We start from the raw sequence: 23,470 nt of genomic DNA on the forward strand, positions 1-23,470 counted from the left end.
AGATTATTGTTTATAAATGCTTCTTACCCTTCACCCAGTGAATAGAATATAGGGTGGTATGCCTTGCTAAGAGCTTCACTAGTTTTTGAGTACTTGTATTGTTTTTATATAAGGTCGATATAGAAGTCTATATCCATGTATGTATACCGGGGATTTGTGCCACGCTTATAGCAGTTATCATATTTCAGATGATCAATTCCCTGTATTGTAGTGATTGCATGATGCAACAAAAATCTATCAAGAAGGTGATAAAATGTACTGACATCAAATTACCTATAATGCACATGTTTGGGCATCTTGTTTCTTGTATCCAAGTGGCTTTATTGCATGTATTGTATAAATTAATAAAATTTAAAATCAATCATAAGTGACAAGTAAAACGAGAAAGAATTAAATTATAGATCTAATATAGCCTATGGTCTATTCAAATTATAAACTAATTATTAGCTATACAATTACAAATTTTAAATAAATTTAACAGTACTCATAAAAGAACTTACCATAAAAAATCACCGATCATTTTTCAATGTTTAGAAAATTCCATGATGGGTTTGGGCTTTAATATAAAGTTTGGATTTTAACATGATGATGGAATAAGAACATTATTAACTATTAATTAATAGGTAATTTTTGTTGGGATCAGTGTGTCATCCATATCTATATCTAGACCCCACTACAACTAATTGAAGAATATAACGAGGACAAATATAATTTCTGTATTGAAGATTTGTAAATGCATTATTTAATAATTAAATAATTCTTTTAATTTATTATGGTTAGAAGTATATTATTCAATCATTACTAAAGTTATGATTTGAAGAAATTAAATTATTTATTTTTAATATAAAAATGAATCCAAGACTATTAAATATATTTAATTTAATTTTTATATTTTATCATTTACAAATGTTAAAAAGAATCATTCCATAAGTTACAATTTTAAATATTTTTCAACTCCAATAAGAATTTTTAAAACATAATTAAGAAATTATAAGTCTAGTTAATCAATAAAAATTTGACTTCACTTCAGGTTTTGGCTCATTTTCACAAAAGTTTGTAGACTCATTAATTCCTTATCATTGGGTAATCATTTTTTCTTTTAATTCACTCCAAGTCAAAAAATCATTTTCTTTTTAACAGTTTTGGGCTTCATCTAGAGGTAGGAGTTGGTGATGTGACTTGCTTTCATATTGCTTGTATCCTCTTACACTACAGGCGTATGAGTATGGGTGAGGCACGAAAATACGGGAGGCGACTATGGTTCAGCGAGCCCCTAAAGGGTGAAACAATTATCTTGATTAAATTTCTTATTTCAAAAAACCCCCCACCAATTTCAAACAAAATTAATCGAAAAATGTCCTAGAAAAATAAAAAGTAATATTTTTCCAAAGAAAAACTTTTGATAGGGAATTAGCAATCTCTCAAGATATATATCATAGTTAACAAGTCAAATTTATCAGAAATTTATAATTCAGCGTAAGACCAAGACAACTAAAAAAACATTAAACCTGACATTCAAACACCAATAAGACACTTATCCTTCTAACATTACTATGACAGTTCAGACTAAACTATATATTAGTGTTCAATACCTATATGTTAGTGTTCACGGGATAATGGTAAAAAACAGTTTATTTATAATGATTGAAAGTTTGGCAAGTCAATTATCTGAGAGAGCATCCACGTTATATGATGTAAGGCTCGACAAAATAATTGATAAATGTATAAAGAGGTCTGTTATTTTAAGATTATTTATAAGTCATGAAAATTTTATAGGAAAATGTAGGAAATGTTTCTCCATCTCCCTGAATGTTATCCCTAATAATGTCATCAGGATAAACTAGTGCACTTAACCCAAAAAATTTAATACACAATACTGATGACAACCACCAATCCCTTAGATTCTGCTCTTCACTGACATACAAAGGGGACACCACACCTTAACCAAGCAAAGCACAAAGGTCCAGATTGTACACCGTGTACACTCAGCAGATGGATACAATGTAAAAAATGAATATGATTCCCAATATATCAAAATTTCTTTGACATCATCTTTATCTTGCTCTGACATACAATTTCAGTGTAATGCATAACTCTGATTGCAGATTGACAGAATTTGTATATAAAGCTTGAAAACCGCATAGAAGTCCCTTGCAGCCAATCTAGAAATATACTAAGCATCTGCAGTTATAATAGTTGCTGTGTGAAGTAACAATGACATGATAAAGATCCATAGAAATAGCATTCACTCGAAGGGGAAAGAACTTCATTAAATTCAGATGAAGTAGCGATTTTTAAACAGATTCTTGGAGATAAAACTACGAATCTGTTTAAAATGATTCTCCTACCAAGGGAATAATTTGAAGGATTGGAAATAAAAATTCAATTAGCTTATTCTTGCATTTGACACTTGAAAATTGGATAAAAACTCTCTCCGTATTAATATGCCTTAGAAAAGCCTACCCCATTCAATCCCTTTTCCTCTGAATAAAACAAAGATACATTTTTATATCATCTGTAGCAATGTATTTTTCTACAGCTACTCTGATGCAAAAAATACATACATTGAAATGCCTCTTTTTGCCGCTCTGATGATGGACAATTCTCATGCCTCTGATCTTATGAAGCAGCACTCGATGAAGATGGAGAAGCAGCAAATGCCTCCATTCATTCAACCATCAAAATCTGTCGTTAAAGGCATTTCATCATCCATCAAAATCTGTTGGTAGCAGCATTCCTCGCTGCAGAATGCCATGTCACCCCTGCAATAATCAGCAAACAGAGAATGTGACTAACTCTTAAGAATGGGAAATTTTAATCAATTCAATCGATTCTCAGAGGTTTAAAGCAATCGTGTGATCATTATAACAGACCTGTACATGTAGATGTCCTTTCCATGGTTTAATTGCCGTTTGCAAAGATAGCAAGCCCTGAGAAAATGGGCAACAGGAAACGCTGGAACATTTGAATAGCTCCGAGCTGGCGATGCCACATCCCATATTTCATGTTCATCTTGCTTTTGAACAGGGTATTGCACAATTTCACACTCTATACGACAATGAGTATGCGGGTTGTTTGTGCTCAAATTTGAATCACGGGATATAACACAAGTATAGCTCTCTGAATGCTCCATTCCTGTTTGATGGGTGGATTCTGTAAATCCATGGGGAGAACAAATCAGTATTGTCTCGCTTTGCTGCTTGGGAGAACTCAACTGGCAATCAAAGTTGTTTTCAGGCCAATAAGTGATCCCAACTCCAGAAAATGTCTTCAAATCCAATGGAGAAATTGGGCTTTTGGCCCCCTCTGAATCTGAGGACCCCTTTGGATTAAAACCTATTGAGATCCCAGGAGCATTGCAGAACCTGTGCTTGTCTTTTGGCCAAACTCTGGTGGGTGATGAATCGGATGGGTAATCGGGCATCAGATGAAGCATCATCTTTTCTCTCCTCTTTTCCTTGATGCTACTGAGGAGTCACCCCTCAATCCTTGTTCTTAAACTTTCTTAGCAGACTCTCTTCAATTGAAAAATAAAATGACATTCAAACCCAAAAATTCCTTGTACACTATTCACATGCACAATCCCTTACAACTTCGGGTACACTCTTCCACAAAAAGTGTAGGAGTCCTTGGAACTGGTGACAGATATACTGCAATAAAGAAAACCTCACACTACAAGCCTGGTCTAAACCTCCCTGGATGTAGTGAGCATATACTGATCCTAAGATAAACCTGAAATGAGTGTTTTATAAAGACAAAATTGGCTGCAAAACCAGGATAAAAAATCCTCAAAGCTCCTGAGTCCTGACTACTCCCTCAATTCAAACGGGTATTTTCCAAACTTATTGTTGGCAAGGCCTAAAATCATTCCATAATGTCTCAGGCTTGTGTCTGATCAACACTGACAATCAGAAAAATGACAGAAAACTTTCCCCAATATCATTCTACTCCAGTACCAGGACACCAAGTATACAAAACATCCTTCAATTCTGCCCCAAAACTACTCACAGACACCAATTTTTTCTCCGTAAAACAAAACAATCCCCTTAAACACTAAAACAACCTCCCCTTGTATCAAAACCCCCTGCTTCCATCAATTGTATAAACCCCTTCTTCAATCAATGCTACACAAGCAAGAACGCTTCTTGGAACCTTAGAACAATGAATTGCTTGCCACTTTGTGCCAGGGTACATATACCCACTCACGTACGGCAAGAATCTGTGGGTACCCAAATGCAGTGAATCAGGTATGAAACAACACCCACCACATCACTTGAAAGAATTTGGGGGTACCTAAGTGCAGTAAACGGGGTCTGAACAACCCCACATTACCCAGATGAATTTGGGGGACCCAAACGTAGTAAACCGGGAATGAAAATCCATTCCAACTTTGTCACCCATTATCTCAACAATCTGTTGTAGCCCATTTATATAAGAAATTAGAAATCATGACATTTCTCTATTGTTGTGTGCTGCTGATTATAAAAAACATGCTCCAATTCACCTCCTTGATGCTTTTAGTTGGTTTCCTCTGAATCTGAGGACCCCTATGGATTAAAACCTATTGAGATCCCAGGAGCATTGCAGAACCTATGCTTGTCTTCGGGCCAGACTCTGGTAGGTGATGAATCGGATGGGTAATCGGGCATCAGATGAAGCATCATCTTTTCTCTCCTCTTTTCCTTGATGCTACTGAGGAGTCACCCCTCAATCCTTGTTCTTAAACTTGCTTAGCAGACTCTCTTCAATTGAAAAATAAAATGACGTTCAAACCCAAAAATTCCTTGTACACTATTCACATGCACAATCCCTTACAACTTCGGGTACACTCTTCCACAAAAAGTGTAGGAGTCCTTGGAACTGGTGACAGATATACTGCAATAAAGAAAACCTCACACTACAAGCCTGGTCTAAACCTCCCTGGATGTAGTGAGCATATACTGATCCTAAGATAAACCTGAAATGAGTGTTTTATAAAGACAAAATTGGCTGCAAAACCAGGATAAAAAATCCTCAAAGCTCCTGAGTCCTGACCACTCCCTCAATTCAAACGGGTATTTTCCAAACTTATTGTTGGCAAGGCCTAAAATCATTCCATAATGTCTCAGGCTTGTGTCTAATCAACACTGACAATCAGAAAAATGTCAGAAAACTTTCCCCAATATCATTCTACTCCAGTACCAGGACACCAAGTATACAAAACATCCTTCAATTCTGCCCCAAAATTACTCACAAACACCAATTTTTACACCCGTAAAACAAAACAATCCCCTTAAACACTAAAACAACCTCCCCTTGTATCAAAACCCCCTGCTTCCATCAATTGTATAAACCCCTTCTTCAATCAATGCTACACAAGCAGGAATGCTTCTTCGAACCTTAGAACAATGAATTGCTTGCCACTTTGTGCCAGGGTACATATACCCACTCACGTATGGCAAGAATCTGTGGGTACCCAAATGCAGTGAATCAGGTATGAAACAACACCCACCACATCACCTAAAAGAATTTGGGGGTACCTAAGTGCAGTAAATGGGGTCTGAACAACCCCACATTACCCAGATGAATTTGGGGGACCCAAACATAGTAAACTGGGAATGAAAATCCATTCCAACTTTGTCACCCATTATCTCAACAATATGTTGTAGCCCATTTATATAAGAAATTAGAAATCATGACATTTCTCTATTGTTGTGTGCTGCTGATTATAAAAAACATGCTCCAACTCACCTCCTTGATGCTTTTAGTTGGTTTCCCATCAAACTGAATGACGACATCTCTAGGACAAAATCCAGCTCGATAAGAAGGTGATCCAGGAGTCACCTATGATGTTTCAATAAAAAACATACGTTTAAATGTAAAACATAATTTGCACCATCAATTTGGTAGGCCAAAAAGGTATCAAATATAGTATACGCTCCTTTGAATTGCCATATGCAAAAAACAGCATTAGACAGAGGTAAAGTGAGTTAAAATTCAATTATTAATGCAAGAATGGAATTAGGAAATAAAACACAAAGATCTTATTAGCAACCATCCAAGTAAAATCCTCCCATGTATTATGAATGTTTAGACTAACTTCCACTATAGATTTATCGCATAAACATTTTATCATAACCAGTGCAATAAAAAAGAAAAAACGAATCCACAGATGCACAAGTTTTATCCCAAGGTAGCTCACCTGTGGCACAAGAACACCCTCTGTTACATCAGGAAAAGTTGGACCTCTCACTTTAAGCTGAGCTATAACAAGTTCGTTTAGTTCAAGCATCTTAAGTCCCAGCCATGGACACACTACGCACTGCAAAATGAAAATTAAGAGGTATCCCATAGCTCTATTAGCCTAAACACAACTAATGCATATATTTTAACATTGAAAATAGCAAAGCTACAAAATATGCATGCAACTACAAACTGTCAATGCTCCCTGCTACGTCTCTCTGCCTCTTTAGTGCATGATTCTTTCCAAGTTCCTTGTGGGCAAATACCCTCGTTTGGTTTAATGCCATCTTCAAATATGTTTTCTTTGCTTCAGCAGACTTCCGTGCTTTCCTTTCAAATTCAAGTTCTGATAGAGCCTCCAAAAGTCTTGCATCTTTCTACTTAACTGCATTTTCATTCAATCTCAAAACCTCAGCTAATTGTTTGGAAATCAATTTATTTTCTTCCCAAGTTTCTTCATTTTGATGGAGTACATCATTCCTTTCCCTAGATACTTCATCCAATTGTTTGGCAATGTTTTCTTTCTCTCTACAAGCTTCTGCGAGTTGACAAAGAACCTCAATCTGTTTCCTCTGTCCTCTACATACACTATGAAATGAAATGAAATCCACCAATTCATGTATGGAAATTGATACTGAGATCACTTTTATCATACAGAGGGAGTGTGTGATGGATAGTGTGAGATATTTTATCTCATCTGTAGGTGGAGTTCAACAATAAGTTAGGAGTGACCCAGAATTCAGGAAACTATGAAGTTTATAACCTATATCTGAAGTAGGGTCTTTTCACTTCCATTATACTGTTCAGAAAACTGTTACCTGTACCTGTCAAGTTTCTTCTTACCTGCTATTTTCTGTCACACTAATGCATGCTGGCATACGGCATTGTCTACATTCAAGCAATTTCTATAATAAAGTTGAAAGAATGAGATTGAAGAGAGGCCTTGCATTCAAACAGAGGTTTGTACATGTGAATTTGGCAATTAGAAAAGGGCATATTTCTTGTTTTTGTTGAGAAAATGGATTGGTTAATTCCTTTTAATAATACATAATTTCTTGGTTAAAATCCTGATGGAATGCATAGACTAAAAGTAATGGAACATGGTTGTCTGTTTCTTGCTTACCACAAGGACTGCTATACCCTGTCAGATTACTGTCATGAGCTAATAGCTTTTATTTATGTAAACTCTTAGAAAATAAAAATATATTTACAAAATGAGTAATAATCTATTTTAATCCTTTTACGCTGTTTTCTTGGCTTTCCAACTCTCCAAAATCCTGGTTTTTTGGCTTTCCAATCTTCCATTTTCACAATTGTTTCTATTTTCCTGATTTTCATTTTTAAATACACTTGTGGGAAACACATATTAAGACCAACACAGTAAAATTTTAAAAGAAATAAGAAAATTATATTTCCACCTGAGCCAAAATAAACAACAAAGAGACCTGTTCTATCATTATAGGTTAAATGATCCACCTGAGCCAAAATAAACAACAAAGAGACCTGTTCTATCATTATAGGTTAAACGATCAAATTGACCTACTCTATGTAAGCAAAAATCCTTCCGATCAGCAAGGCAGCCAAAATTATTTAAGTGATTTACAAGTTCCATATTGGGTATATGAGGTTGATTCAGGATGCATTCAGTGGTTTAGTGGGCTTCTTGGGTACTGTGTTTTATGAATTTTTGTATTACTTGCACATTTCCCTCCAGGCATGTGTAGACCTTGTTTGGGTATTCCTGTGGAATTCCATAGATATGTTGGGTCGGTCACTGTTGACCAGATGAGACAATTTTATGGATGCAACAGCCTCTTTTATAAGTAATTTATAAGGCTATGAAAAGATAAAAGCTCAAAGATAACTCCATGAATTGGAAGGTCTGTCTGGATCAATAACTTATGAAATTTGACCTTGTTTGGGTATTCCTGTGGAATTCCATAGATATGTTGGGTCGGTCACTGTTGACCAGATGAGACAATTTTATGGATGCAACAACCTCTTTTATAAGTAATTTATAAGGCTATGAAAAGATAAAAGCTCAAAGATAACTCCATGAATTGGAAGGTCTGTCTGGATCAATAACTTATGAAATTTCTATAATACAGTTGAAATAATGAGATTGAAGAGAGGCCTTGCATTCAAACAGAGGTTTGTACATGTGAATTGCAATTTTTCATAGATTGGTCATGGAAACTCTAACCTTCTAAGATAAGTTCATGTGCCAGCTTCATTTTATCCTGAAAAGCTTTACTCGGTATTTCACCTGAGCTCAAAGAATTCAATGCCTTCTAAGTGAGGTAAGGTCCTGCACTTTATTTGGTTTTCTCTCGTGCGGGATTTATATGTTCCTGGATGCCATTATTACAATCAAGGGAATCCTTGGGTGTGGCCTAGCAGATGATGAATTGCTTCACAAAAACCCAATCCAATTAATGCAAAGAAAATGCATATTACCCTCCGTACTCAAAAGAGATTTGGGCTGGCTTCCTCTGGCACTATAGTCAAGGTCAATTGTATATTATTTGATCGCTTCAAAATTACTTTGAAATCCATTCCAACTTTGTCACCCATTATCTCAACAATCTGTTGTAGCCCATTTATATAAGAAATTAGAAATCATGACATTTCTCTATTGTTGTGTGCTGTTGATTATAAAAAACATGCTCCAACTCACCTCCTTGATGCTTTTAGTTGGTTTCCCATCAAACTGAATGATGACATCTCCAGGACAGAATCCAGCTCGATAAGAAGGTGATCCAGGAGTCACCTATGATGTTTCAATCAAAAACATATGTTTAAATGTAAAACATAATTTGTACCATCAATTTGGTAGGCCAGAAAGGTATCAAATATAGTATACGCTCCTTTGAATTGCCATATGCAAAAAACAACATTAGACAGAGGTAAACTGAGTTAAAATTCAATTATTAATGCAAGAATGGAATTAGGAAATAGAACACAAAGACCTTATTAGCAACCATCCAAGTAAAATCCTCCCATGTATTATGAATGTTTAGACTAACTTCCACTATAGATTTATTGCATAAACATTTTATCATAACCAGTGCAATAAAACGAAAAAACGAATCCACAGATGCACAAGTTTTATCCCAAGGTAGCTCACTTGTGGCACAAGAACACCCTTTGTTACATCAGGAAAAGCTGGACCTCTCACTTTAAGCTGAGCTATAACAAGTTCGTTTAGTTCAAGCATCTTAAGTCCCAGCCATGGAATCACTACGCATTGCAAAATGAAAATTAAGAGGCATCCCATAGCTCTATTAGCCTAAACACAGCTAATGCATATATTTTAACATTGAAAATAGCAAAGCTACAAAATATGCATGGAACTACAAACTGTCAATGCTCCCTGCTACGTCTCTCTGCCTCTTTAGTGCATGATTCTTTCCACGTTCCTTGTGGGAAAATACCCTCGTTTGGTTTAATGCCATCTTCAAATATGTTTTCTTTGCTTCAGCAGACTTCCGTGCTTTCCTTTCAAATTCAAGTTCTGACAGAGCCTCCAAAAGTCTTGCATCTTTCTGCTTAACTGCATTTTCATTCAATCTCAAAACCTCAGCTAATTGTTTGGCAATCCCTTTATTTTCTTCCCAAGTTTCTTCATTTTGATGGAGTGTGTCATTCCTTTCCCTAGATACTTCATCCAATTGTTTGGCAATGTTTTCTTTCTCTCTTCAAGCTTCTGTGGGTTGACAAAGAACCTCAATCTGTTTCCTCTGTCCTCTACATACACTATGAAATCAAATCAAATCCACCGATTCATGTATGGAAATTGATACTTGAGATCACTTTTATCATATAGAGGGAGTGTGTGATGGATAGTGTGAGATATTTTATCTCATTTGCAGGTGGAGTTCAACAATAAGTTAGGAGTGACCCAGAATTCAAGAAATTATGAAGTTTATAACCTGTATCTGAAGTAGGGTCTTTTCACTTCCATCATAATGTTCAGAAAACTGTTACCTGTACCTGTCAGGTTTCTTCTTACCTGCTATTTTCTGTCACACTAATGAATGCTAGCATACGGAATTGTCTACATTCAAGCAATTCCTATAATAAAGTTGAAAGAATGAGATTGAAGGGAGGCCTTGCATTCAAAGAGAGGTTTGTACATGTGAATTTGACAATTAGAAAAAGTCATATTTCTTGTTTTTGTTGAGAAAATGGATTGGTTAATTCCTTTTAGTAATACATAATTTCTTGGTTAAAATACCGATGGAATGCATAGACTAAAAGTAATGGAATGGATTCATAATAATGGAGTAATTATTATGAATTCCAACAAGGAAAAAAATATTTAGAAAGCGAATCGAGAATAACTTACTCCCATCATTATCCATGCAATAAAAGATCTTAAATTCCAAGCACATACAAAATATGCATGGAACTACAGACTGTCAATGCTCCCTACTACGTCTCTCTGCCTCTTTAGTGCATGATTCTTTCCATGTTCCTTGTGGGCAAATACCCTCATTTGTTTTAATGCCAGCTTCAAATATGTTTTCTTTGCTTCAGCAGACTTCCGTGCTTTCCTTTCAAATTCAAGTTCTGACAGAGCCTCCAAAAGTCTTGCATCTTTCTGCTTAACTGCATTTTCATTCAATCTCAAAACCTTAGCTAATTGTTTGGCAATCCCTTTATTTTCTTCCCAAGTTTCTTCATTTTGATGGAGTGCGTCATTCCTTTCCCTAGATACTTCATCCAATTGTTTGGCAATGTTTTCTTTCTCTCTTCAAGCTTCTGTGAGTTGACAAAGAACCTCAATCTGTTTCCTCTGTCCTCTACATACACTATGAAATCAAATCAAATCCACCAATTCATGTATGGAAATTGATACTTGAGATCACTTTTATCATACAGAGGGAGTGTGTGATGGATAGTGTGAGATATTTTATCTCATTTGCAGGTGGAGTTCAACAATAAGTTAGGAGTGACCCAAAATTCAGGAAATTATGAAGTTTATAACCTGTATCTGAAGTAGGGTCTTTTCACTTCCATCATACTGTTCAGAAAACTGTTACCTGTACCTGTCAGGTTTCTTCTTACCTGCTATTTTCTGTCACACTAATGAATGCTAGCATACGACATTGTCTACTTTCAAGCAATTTCTATAATAAAGTTGAAAGAATGAGATTGAAGAGAGGCCTTGCATTCAAACAGAGGTTTGTACATGTGAATTTGGCAATTAGAAAAAGGCATATTTCTTGTTTTTGTTGAGAAAATGGATTGGTTAATTCCTTTTAGTAATACATAATTTCTTGGTTAAAATCCCGATGGAATGCATAGACTAAAAGTAATGGAATGGATTCATAATAATGGAGTAAGTATTATGAATTCCAACAAGGAAAAAAATATTTAGAAAGCGAACCGAGAATAACTTACTCCCATCATTATCCATGCAATAAAAGATCTTAAATTCCAAGCACATACAAGCAGCATAAAACCATGCAGTAACAAACAAGCTCAGAATCAGGGTATCGATACCAATTAGAATTGTATCAATTTCTTCCAAAGACAGAGTCCATTTTCATCATCTGTAGAATCTGGCGAGGTACCTGCAACATGCAAAATGATGCTTATGAACAAAAATCCCTTCTAGAAAAGCATAGGAAAAACTTCAGTAACTTTGGCACATTACCATGCCTGCAATTGCTGCCACAACAACATTAACAACAGTCTTCACCCATTCTTCAAGTTATTTCCAGCCACTGCAGTATACCACAGAGAAGAAATAAGCACGTTTAAGCCTTTAGTAGGTATGTAGGTAACCTCACATCACATTTTGCAGAACTCCTCCCATCCCTATTTTACATAAAACAGAGAACTGTGTTCAACTCTGCCATGGAGCACATTTTTCAAATGACTGAAAAAACTCACTTTGAGGGTTTCGACTGTGATTTGCATCAATTCCAATCTTCTCAAGCACTTGTATAATTGTCTATCAGACAACAATAAAAAAACAAAAGGGGATTATTTTTGAGAGAAATGAGTGAATCCTTGTGCATGCACTTTTCAAAACTTGTTATTGTTTCAATAAAATATGCACCACACTCACAACACCTACGAAACCTAGATGCATACAGTCTATGTGAAACCCTACCTCCTCGTGAATTCACTTGGGCAATCAGAGGCTGCAACAAGGACTTTATATTCAATCAAACTACATATATGAGTCCATGCCGCTTTAAAAAATCTTTCTCAATTTCTCTACAGAATCTATTTTTAGCCCCCCCAAAACCCTAATCATATTTACAAGGTAATATATACATGAGTATTGGCAGATAAAAATGACGGTATACATCTGTAAAAGGTAGTTGATGCAAAACAAAAAAATAAAACCCGCCTGTCCAGGAAAAAAATAGAACGGTGGGAGCACCAACTCGGCTTTCCTTTGCATTTGTGCAGACACACAAATCGAAATGGTCCAATAAACCTGCATGCAGCCCTATTTGGAAACTGTAGTGACAGAAAGGTAAACAGAAATAACAGTATTGCTTTTTAAAGTAGCTCTAGCGCGCTAGCCTCGCTGCCTGCAACTCATGCCGGTCTACGTTTTCCGCCTTAATATACCTAGCAAGGGCGATCCAGTATCGCTGAGCAGGGGCGATCAAGGTAGTGCCAAGCAAGGAGAGGTCGTTGCTCTGTGTGGCCAGTGGCGATTCTTATAACGTTTAGTACCGGTGGAATCAATCCGATGGCTCAAACAATTTTAATCGTCTAACAACTAAATCAAGCACTCATGAATGGACACGTAACCTCAAAGGAGAGTTGATTTCAGAGGGGAACGCCTTACGTCGTAACTAGCAAACAAAAAAATAGCTTACCCACCTACTTAACATTAATACTCACCGAATGGATGATTTCCTTGTAAACATACCTATTCTACACAAATAGCCAACTGAATGAACAACTGCCCTGGGCAACTTTCCCTTCAAAATGGGCACTTTCTTACAATACTACATGCAGCATAACCACCTTATTCCAACAAAGACAAGGTTTTGGAACATTCAGATGGGTCACAATATGGTTTTGAAAGTCCTGAGCAAATTCAATGAGTATTGTCGTCATGAACATATGGATCATTTGATCCTTTGTTTCATTGCTCATCTTGTTAACCTCAATGTATAAAGTAACTAATATGGGTTAGTGATCCAATTCAGGATAAGGCATTTGAACTTTAGATTTTTGAAATTTTATGATTCGGGATTGGAAGGATATAATGCAGTAACTTTGACCTGGTTAGACTTGGGACTTAAATGTAACTCCCGTACTTATTACTGCCTCTCTACAGCTTGAAAGGTCCACACTCCAAACTGGCCCCACTGTCTACAACACAACTTTGTGAACACGGACTATTTGTTAAAAGCTACTCCAGTATTAGTATATTGCAGATAGTGATTCTGATCAGTTTTCACTTTGCACAGATGAGAAGCTGTGCGGGCATACCAAGAGCTCAGTGCGTTTATATTAGTTGGCTATTTCACCCTTCTTGCACGCATTTCGTTTACTGCCGCTTGCTGCAATCTATTTCATTCATAGAAGGCCAATACTGAAAAGTTGTAATGTCTCGTTACTGAATTATTTATAAATTTGTTCAGCCCTACAAAAGAGACTGAACCACAGCGAAATCTGCCACAGAGCCCACACAGATGGGCCCCGAACCACCATAATGACAAAATAGAGCTTGCTCTTGGTGCCATAATGGCAAACCGAGAGTGCTCGTGATATGCATGTGGGCGAGGCATGAGATCGGATTCTCTGCTCTGATACTGAAAAATGGATATGAACCACAAAAGTCATAAATGTATACAGGTGTGTAGCAAAACAGAGTTAAAAAATGAAGCATATATCAACTAGAAAGCCGAACAAGGATCCCTCGTGTAAGCTGGAAAACATAGAGAAATGTGTATATACGCCGCTGGGACAAAACTAATGAATGGACAATATTCAACATAAAGTTGTGTTCCTGGCAATAAACTATTTCTTATTACCTGGATTTTGCAAATACTGTTAATACATCAATCTAAAAATGTAATCAAAAGGCCCTAATTTATCGACCATCTCTACAAAGAACAGGAAAAGAAAACAAATATGTAAATACCTTGAGTAGATCAAGTGTATCGGTGGCCATTCGACCCTTGCTCGGCAACCCCAGACGAACCACATTGCGCTCAACAGCATTCGGCTTCTCTCTACAAAGAACAGGAAAAGAAAACAAATATGGAAATACCTTGAGTAGATCAAGTGTATCGGTGGCCATTCGACCCTTGCTCGGCAACCCCAGACGAACCACATTGCGCTCAACAACATTCGGCTCTAGGAATCCGTTCCCCGCCTGCGTCGAGAGGTCCTTCGAAACAGCCGTGGATTGCAAGGATTGACATCGCAGAGAATTGAACCTGAAACCTCTGCGTTTGCCGTGAAACACAGACGAGGACTTGAGCAAGATTGGGACCGATACATTCGAGCAAGTGCTCGGGGAAGGAAGCAGTTGATGTTGTGGTGAAGCCGCCGCTTTGATCGACATTACAGAGTCCCGATAGTTGAACCGTCTTCTATGAATTGTTCCCAAACTCTCAACTCAACAATGGAGATCTTCCAGTTGCGATTCTTATAACGTTTCGGTGGAATCAATCTGATGGCTCAAACAATTTTAATCGTCTAACAACTAAATCAAGCGCTCACGAATGGACACGTAACCTCAAAGGAGAATTGGTTTCAGAGGGGAACGCCTTATGGCATAAATATTAGATAAATTTCTTCTTTAAACCATTATTTTCCTAAACACCATAATTATATTTAATAGGCAATTGATTAATTCTGAAAAAATCAAATTAAATACCCATCGAACTGACTTTTCTTCAAAGTTTTAGGAAGTGAAATTTAAATTGTCTAACCTGAAATTTAAATTGTCCACTTCTAGTTAATTACATCAAAATTGAAGTTGTTGAGTTATGGTTAATTATATGAAAAGAATTGAAATGTATTTTATAATTTAATATCAGAGAAATATTTTTATTATTTTTTTTCTCGTAATTTTTTATCTTTTTATAAAAAATTACGTATGCAATGTGGAAGCAATTTTGTAATTGATTAAAAAGATAATAAAAACAAAAACAAGTTTTTCTATATTGAGAAAAATGATTCTTTTATATGTTACTAAGAGAAAAATGACTCTTTTATATGTTACTAAGTAAAATATAGTCATCCACTTGAGGCGTAGAAAGCCAAAAACAGGTCCAAAAAAAATAAATATATAATTGACTAAAGTTTGCAATATACATAGAGGTTAAAAAAGTAACAACAAATACTTGTTTGATCTAATTTCATAATATAAAGAGATATAGCAAAAACATCACACACACACACATATATAGAGAGAGATGAAAATTATAAAGTGGTAAATGGTTGGTATAGATATTCCTCTACCACCCCCTCTAGTTGTTCTCTAACTTGCCAGACACCCACTAACAACTTTTGACCTTCCGCTAAGCTAGCAAACCCCTCCAAAACTCACAGAGTTCCGCTAAACTTCCACTAGTCCGAACCCAACGGTAACACAAACCATAGTTTAATAAAATTTGAAATCTGCCTTCTAAAAACTCGTTGGCATTTCTTCACCATTGATCTATTCAAGATCCAATGGTCACATCACTTCCCGACTTCAAACTTGCTTCTCGTCTGTCAACCGTCGATCTCACTCCACCAGATCTAACGGCTCACACGTATATCGGCCCGTTAACTTGCGCACTCCACATCCGCCCGAAAAGAGGTTTCCCTCTCTCTCCTCGTTGCTACGTGTCACTGTGTGTATGGAATTGGAGTCAATGGAGGAATTACCATTTACAAATGCAGAATCTTAGACAGAGGTCTATGACAGTGAGAGAATATACAGAGGAATTATATAAGGTAAGTATAAGAGTTGGACAAACTCAGGATACAGATGAGAAGGTGGCTAGATATGTGAATGGTCTTAGAATGGACATTCAAGATGAGATAAGTATACTGTCTCCTAAAACAGTAGAAGAAGCTTATCAGATGGTACTGAAAGCTGAAGAAAAACTCATGAGGAAGCAGTCTGCCAGAGGAAGAGGTACTTTCTGAGGAAAAGGAAGTCAAGGTGGTAGAGGAAGATCTACAACACCTAGAGATGGAGCTAGCAGTAGCTCAAACCAACATGCAACCACAGGAGGTGATGCAGGTGGCAAAGGGAGTTTTTCTAGAGGAAGAGGAGACAGAGGAAGAGGAAGAGAATTTAGATGTTACAGGTGTAACAAGCTGGGACATAAAGCTTTTGAGTGCCCAGAGAATGCAGGAACAAGTCAGAGGAATGAAATTGTTGCTCAAGTTGAGGAAGAAGCAGCAATAATGACAGAAAAAGAAGAAGTACCAGAGAGAGGAGAATCTTTGGTAGTCAATAAAGTTTTGCTCAAGCCAACAAAGGAGATAGTTGAACCATCACAAAGGAAGACTTTGTTCATAACAGGTGCAAGGTTCAAGGGAAATGTTGTCAGATGATTATTGATAGTGGCAACATTGATAATTTGGTCTCTACAGAAGTGGTAGAGAAATTGAAGTTGAAGACAATGAGACATCCAACACCTTACAAGGTGTCATGGTTACAAAAGGGACATCAGTTGTTAGTGAATGAACAATCTGAAGTGGAGTTGCATTTGGGAAAATATAAGGATAAAATTGTATGTGAGGTGATGCCTATGGATGTGTGTCACATATTTCTTGGGAGACCTTGGAAATATGACATAGGAGATATGCACGATGGGAAAAGAAACACCTACAAGTTTGGTAAAGATGGTGTCAATCATACATTGTTGCCTATGAAAGAAGAGGATGCATCAGGAAGGAAGACTGATCCAAAAACTCTATTACTAGGAGGAAAGGAATACATCAGGAAGGAAGACTGATCCAAAAACTCTATTACTAGGAGGAAAGGAATACTTACAATAGATTGAAGAAAATGAAGTAAATTTTGCTGTAATTTGCAAGCCCAAGGTAACAATGACTTCTACTAAAGTTTCCGATTTACCCATTGAAATTCAAGAAATGTTGGACAACTATTGTGATATCATTGTTGATGATTTTCCTAATGAGTTACCGCCCATTAGAAGAATTAGCCATCATATATATTTGATTCCAGGAGCAAATCTACCAAACAAAGCAGCTTATAGAATGATTCCCACAGAAAATGAAGAGGTTAGAAAGCAGGTTCAGGAACTGCTTGACAAAAGACTGATTAGAGAAAGTTTGAGTCCTTGTGCAGTACCAACAGTGTTGAGTCCAAAGAAAGATGGAGGTTGGAGAATGTGTACTGATTCAAGAGCCATCAATAAAATCACAATCAGGTATAGATTTCCTTTACCTAGAATTGAAGATTTGATGGATTGTTTGAGTGGAGCAAAGTATTTTACAAAACTAGATCTTAAGAGTGGGTATCATCAGATAAGGATAAGAGAAGGGGATGAGTGGAAAACTGCTTTTAAGAAAAATGAAAGATTGTATGAATGGAGAGTAATGCATTTTGGGTTGTCAAATGCACCAAGTACGTTTATGAGACTCATGAATGAAGTTCTTAAGGAGTTTATTGGTAAATTTGTAATAGTATATCTGGACGATATATTAGTTTACAGCAGGTCTAAGGAGGAACACATGAGACATCTGAATTATGTCTTACAAAGGTTACAACAAGAGAAATTATTGCTGAATTTGAAGAAATGTTCATTCATGAAAGAGGAATTAGTGTATTTGGGTTTTGTTATTTCCGCTGAAGGGTTGAAGATGGATCCAGAGAAGATCAAGGCAATCATGGAGTGGCCTTCACCTAAAAGTATTTTTGAGGTAAGAAGTTTTCATGGTCTTGCTAGTTTTTATAGGAAATTCATAAAGAATTTTAGTAAGATCAATGCTCCTATTGTTGAGACTATAAAGAAGGATAAACAACCATTTAGATGGATTGCTGAAGAAAAAAATAATTTTCAACTGTTGAAGAAGAAGATCACTGAAAGATCTATTTTGGTTCTACCTAATTTTAGTAAACCTTTCCAAGTGAAATGTGATGCCAGTGGAGAAGCTATTGGAGGTGTTTTAAGTCAGGAAGATAGACCTATAAATTATTTTAGTGAAAAGCTGAATGATTCAAAGAAGAATTATTCTTCTTATTATAAAGAGTTTTATGCAGTTGTGCAGTGATTGAAGAAGTGGATACACTATCTAATGCTAAAAGAGTTCATACTTTATTCAGATAACCATGCATTGCAGTATATTATGCAACAACCAAAGCTTAACCAGAAACATCCCAAAAGGGTAGAGTATCTTCAGGGTTTCCATTTTGTCTTGAAGCATATAAATGGCCAATCAAACAAAGTTGCAGATGCTTTAAGTAGGAGAAATACATTATTTCAAGAGAGTCAAATTCAAGTGTTGGGTTTTGATTTTCTTAAAGAATTGTATGAGATAGATTTATATTTTAAAGAAGCATTTGAAGCATGTAAGAATCCTGTTTTGATGGATAGGAATAAATGGTTGGATTATTTCTTACAAGATGGATTGTTGTTTAAGAGAAATCAGCTGTGCATACCAAATTGTTCTATGAGGGAGAATTTAATCAAAGAGAAACATAGTGGTGGACTTGCAGGACATTTTGGTATAGATAAGACTTATGAGCAGTTGAAAATATTTTATTTCTGGCCGAAAATGAGATTTGAAGTGGAAAAGTATGTGAAAAAATGTAAAGTTTGTCAATATGCAAAGGGAAAAAGCGAAAACATAGGTTTATATGTTCCATTACCAATTCCAGATAGGCCTTGGGATATGGTAAGTATGGATTTTGTTTTGGGCTTACCAAAGACTCAAAGAGGAAATGATTCAATTTTTGTTGTAGTGGACAAATTTTCAAAAATGGCACATTTTATTCCATGTTATAAAACTAGTGATGCTACTCACATTGCTAATTTGTTTTTCAAGGAGATTGTAAGATTGCATGGGTTTCCTAAGAGTATTGTCTCAGACAGGGATTCCAAATTTGTTGGACATTTTTGGAGGACACTATGGAAGAAGCTGGGAACTAAACTGAGTTTCAGTTCTGCCTATCATCCACAGACTGATGGACAGACTGAAGTTGTGAACAGGAGTTTGGGTAATATTTTAAGGAGTCTTACTGGGAAAAATCCAAAGCAGTGGGATCAAGTATTGGCACAGGCTAAATATGCATATAATGACTCACCTAACAGGAGTACATGGCAGAGTCCATTCCATATAGTTTATGGAATGCATCCAAGAGGAGTGTCTGAGTTAAGAAACTTGGGAAAATATGAGATGAGAAGTGCAGAGGGAGAAGATTTTGCTTCAGAAACATAAGCAATACATGAACAGGTGAAACAATAGCTACATGATAGCAACATCAAGTACAAAAACATAGCAAACATGAGAAGAAGAGAAGTGAACTTTGAAGTTGGAGATTTGGTTTTAACACACCTAAGGAAGGAAATATTTCCAAAGAGGGAGTATAACAAATTGAAGTTCGAGAAAGTTGGACCATGCAGAGTATTAAGGAAATTTTCTGCAAATGCATATGAAATTGAATTACCCCCTAATGTTGGAATATCTCCACTTTTCAATGTTGCTGATTTGTACAAGTATGAAGGTGAAATTACAAATGATACAAAAGAAGACCAAGAGACACAGGAAATTGACTGGGTAAACATTTACCTACACCAAAGAAATTACAGCCATAAAAGATTTTAGACAAGAAAGTGTTCAAGAAAACCAGAGGATAGGAGTACTTTCAGTATTTGGTCAAATGGAAGGATCAACCAATTGCTGAAGCTACTTGGGTAACAGAAAACATGCTACAAAAATTGGGCAGTTCTGTAGAAGAGCTCATGGACAGGAGCCCATGAAGAATTTTGTCCTTAGGAGTCTAATGCAGGAACATAAGGCTTGAAGACGAATTCGAGGAATTATTCCAAAAATACAAAAAAATATTACAAGCAAAGGAGCGAGATCCTTTAGCCATCAATTTCCATGTTTTTCTAGTTAAGCATAGAGCTAGAATATAGGATTTGATCATGATGTAATAAATTTTAGTTAGTTAGCTGTAGTGGAGATTCTCGAGGAGAATGCCTCGCAGGACAGATAGGGTTAATAAATTTTAGCCTTTGAATTAGGATCTGGTTGTTAGGATGAACCAGTACTTATGTAATTTTCACACTATTGTAAGGGGATTTTGACTGTTGAAGAAATTTGGCTTTCTTGGAGCGAATCCAGTAAATTGGGAAAATTTAGTTTCTATGTATGTGGATGAGAAATTCCCTGTCAAATCCCGAAGGATAATCTCCTTCGAAATCTCTGTGTTATTGTGAAATTCAGAGTTTAATTGGTGTTCTGTGAGATTGAATGCAATTGTGTTTACTATGTTAAATTCCATGTTTTTATTTTTAATTGAGTTTCTCGTGAATTCTGAGTGTGTTGAGTGAATGGTCAAGATCAGCAGAGGAAGACCAAGGACGCAACGCATGAATATTGATTTTGGACCGATAGATCTCGGTCGAGATAGATCAATGGTGTTCGGGTGAGGAAGTTACCCGACAGTTAACGAGTAGGAGTGGTTGGAGAAACCCACAAGTGGATTTCGGGCGGAGGAAAGGTTGTAAATGGTAATTCCCCCATTGGCTCCGATTCCATACACACTGTGAGATGTAGCAACGAGGAGAGAGAGGGAAACTGCTTTTTGAGTGGATTTGGAGTGCGCAAGTTAACGGGCCGATATACGTGTGAGTCGTTAGATCTGGTGGATCGAGATCAACGGTTGACAGACGAGAAGTAAGTTTGAAGTCGGGAAGTGATGTGATCATTGGATCTTGAATAGATCAATGGTGAAGAAGTTCTGACGAGTTTAAAAGCAGTTTTAAAATTTTATTAAACTATGGTTTGTGTTACTGTCGGGTCCGGACTGGTGGAAGTTTAGTGGAACTCTGCGACGTTTCGAGGGGTTTGCTAGCTTAGCGGAAGGTCAAAAGTTGTCAGTGGATGAAGGGAGCCCATTGAACCAACAATTGCACTTGCAAACAGAAGTAGAAGATATAATCTCACAACTTGGGAGATTAACACTCCTTCTTGCACCCAGATTGCCGTCATTAAAACATAAGAGAAAAAGCATTGACTTTGCTGGGCACTCCAACATCCATATTGGTTTCCACCACCAGATTTGTTGATTTTGCATCCAAGACTCAATTTGAAAACTATACCGAATTTGGGAGAGAAATTACTCGTGGGAGCATAAACCCATCTAAGGGAGTCTTCCTACTCCTTGATTCAGATTTGAGATCTTTGGAGTCCTGATATATATTCTTTTCAACACACTGCAAAGTCCCCATTTAAATGTAGTGGTTCAACAAACTTCCACCCCTGGTATTAGAAAGAAGATCTTCCTTCATCTGCCACCTGATTAAGAAAGGTTATTCCTTGTTCATTTAGGGAAATCACCATCTCTTGAGGGAGTGTATGGTTTGAAGTACATCCAACCCATGTATCAATAAATATTCTAACTTTTTGTTTGTTACCAACAAACATGCCATGCTAGGCCAGCTCCTACAATTTTGAAAGATTCTATCATAGCTTTCCACATAGCTGAAGAATTTGGGACACTTTTGTATGTTTTTTGCACCCATTTATCCATGGAAAGAGGGAAGATGTACTTCTGAGACACCATAGTCGTCTAGAGGTTTTCCATAGATAGTAATCACCACCCTGATTTGGCCGATAACGAGCTCACAAAGGTTGAAAAATATTTTATCCCCCACTATCCCCATGATTTAGGCAAGGCGATCTTCTCCCAAGCAGCCATGGAAAAACATCCTCCTCCTTGGACCATACCCATAAGAATCTCCCATAGAACTTCTTAATGGCTTGTAGAATACCCTTAGGAATCCATGTGAGTGCAATCCAGTATACTGGAATTGCCATTAGAACTGACTTGAGAAGGACCAGTCTTCCTGCTGTCGAGAGGCATTTAAAAGTCCAGTACCTAATACGCTTCTCGATTTTTTCGAGGAGCCACTTCCAGTCATCCTTTTTATAGGTGCTAGGATTTAAATGGAATCCTAGATATTTGAGACTTTCCTTCATAGGCTTTGCTTCAAAAGGCAAGTAGGATTGTGCACTGAGAATTTTCGGCTGAGTTAGTCCTTCATAGACCAATGTATATTTCTGCGAGTTAATGTTCATACTTGTTTCCTTTTGAAATATGTAGAGAGCTTCTTTCAAGCGTTGCAGATATTGCTTAGATCTGTTGCTAAACAAGAGGATGTCATCTACAAATAGTAATTGTGTTATGAAAATATTTGTTTCTACCTCAATACCCTGAACTTCACTTCTCCGCTTAGCTTCCAAAATTAGCCTACTTAAGCCTTCTGTTGCTAGAAAGAAAAAAAGAGGTGACAAAGGACATCGTTGCCTCAGACCTCTCTATGAGTGGAAAAAAGGGGAAGAAACCCCATTTATCAAAACTACAAGTGACACATTAGTGATGCAACCCGTAATCTAGTTGATAAAAGCAATTTTAAAATCCAAGTGAGTGAGAAGCATGCACAAATAAATCCAACTAATTCTATGATAAGCTTTGGACATATCAATTTTTGCAATTATACCTTTCATTTTCCGGCTTCTGAGACTGTGCATATCTTCTTGGGCTACCCCTATGGCTTCATGAATTTGGCGTACATCTAGGAAACCAAGCTTCTCTTTAGAAATATTTCTAGACAATATGGGCCGGAGTTGCATTGCAATAATTTTGGCAATAATCTTGTAGATGTAATTACAGAGGGAGATAGGTTTGTATTCTTCAAAGGATAGGGGCTCATCCACCCTTGGAATCAAATCTAGGAAGGTTGAATTGAAGGGTTCATGAATCTGTCCCTTGAGTCATGAATCTTCCACCACTCAAAGAAGATCATCTCCTATAAGTTCGAAAAAACGCGGGAAAAATTCCACCGTCCAACCATCTGGGTCTGGAATTTTGTTCTTTTGCATTACTTTAATGACCACTTCCACTTCACCTTTAGAGACCAGGGCCATCAAGTTTTGATTGTCATCCTTTTCCATGAATCTAAAGAATAATTGATCAACCTAGATCACTTCTGCGATTGTCACTTCCTCCGAAGATTTATATAGGTTTTCGAAATAATCCTTCCCCATAGCTGCTAATGGCTCG

General features: G+C 36.7%; 1 protein-coding gene across 1 annotated transcript; it reads right to left on the reverse strand.

Moving 5' to 3' along the window:
• Positions 1-2,671: 2,671 nt before the first annotated feature.
• LOC149262754 (FCS-Like Zinc finger 10-like) lies at positions 2,672-3,439 on the reverse strand. Its single transcript, XM_089381842.1, has 2 exons — positions 2,874-3,439; positions 2,672-2,762 (listed from the first exon to the last, which is right to left on the reverse strand). Exons 1-2 carry the CDS (start codon positions 3,437-3,439, stop codon positions 2,672-2,674), a joined length of 657 nt encoding a protein of 218 aa, XP_089237968.1.
• Positions 3,440-23,470: the final 20,031 nt, after the last annotated feature.

This window comes from Pinus tabuliformis, chromosome 6 (assembly GCF_031772625.1).
Source record: "Pinus tabuliformis cultivar Carrire ecotype Pingquan chromosome 6, CPIR1, whole genome shotgun sequence".
Lineage (NCBI taxonomy): Eukaryota > Viridiplantae > Streptophyta > Pinopsida > Pinales > Pinaceae > Pinus > Pinus tabuliformis.

Bases quoted from the DNA above. Each gene is read 5' to 3' on its own strand.
- LOC149262754 (XM_089381842.1), bottom strand. From the start codon at position 3,439: ATGATGCTTCATCTGATGCCCGATTACCCATCCGATTCATCACCCACC. The intron at 2,763-2,873 runs GTCTGTTATAAT...TGATTATTGCAG, and splicing joins AAGGACATCTACATGTACAG to GGGTGACATGGCATTCTGCA.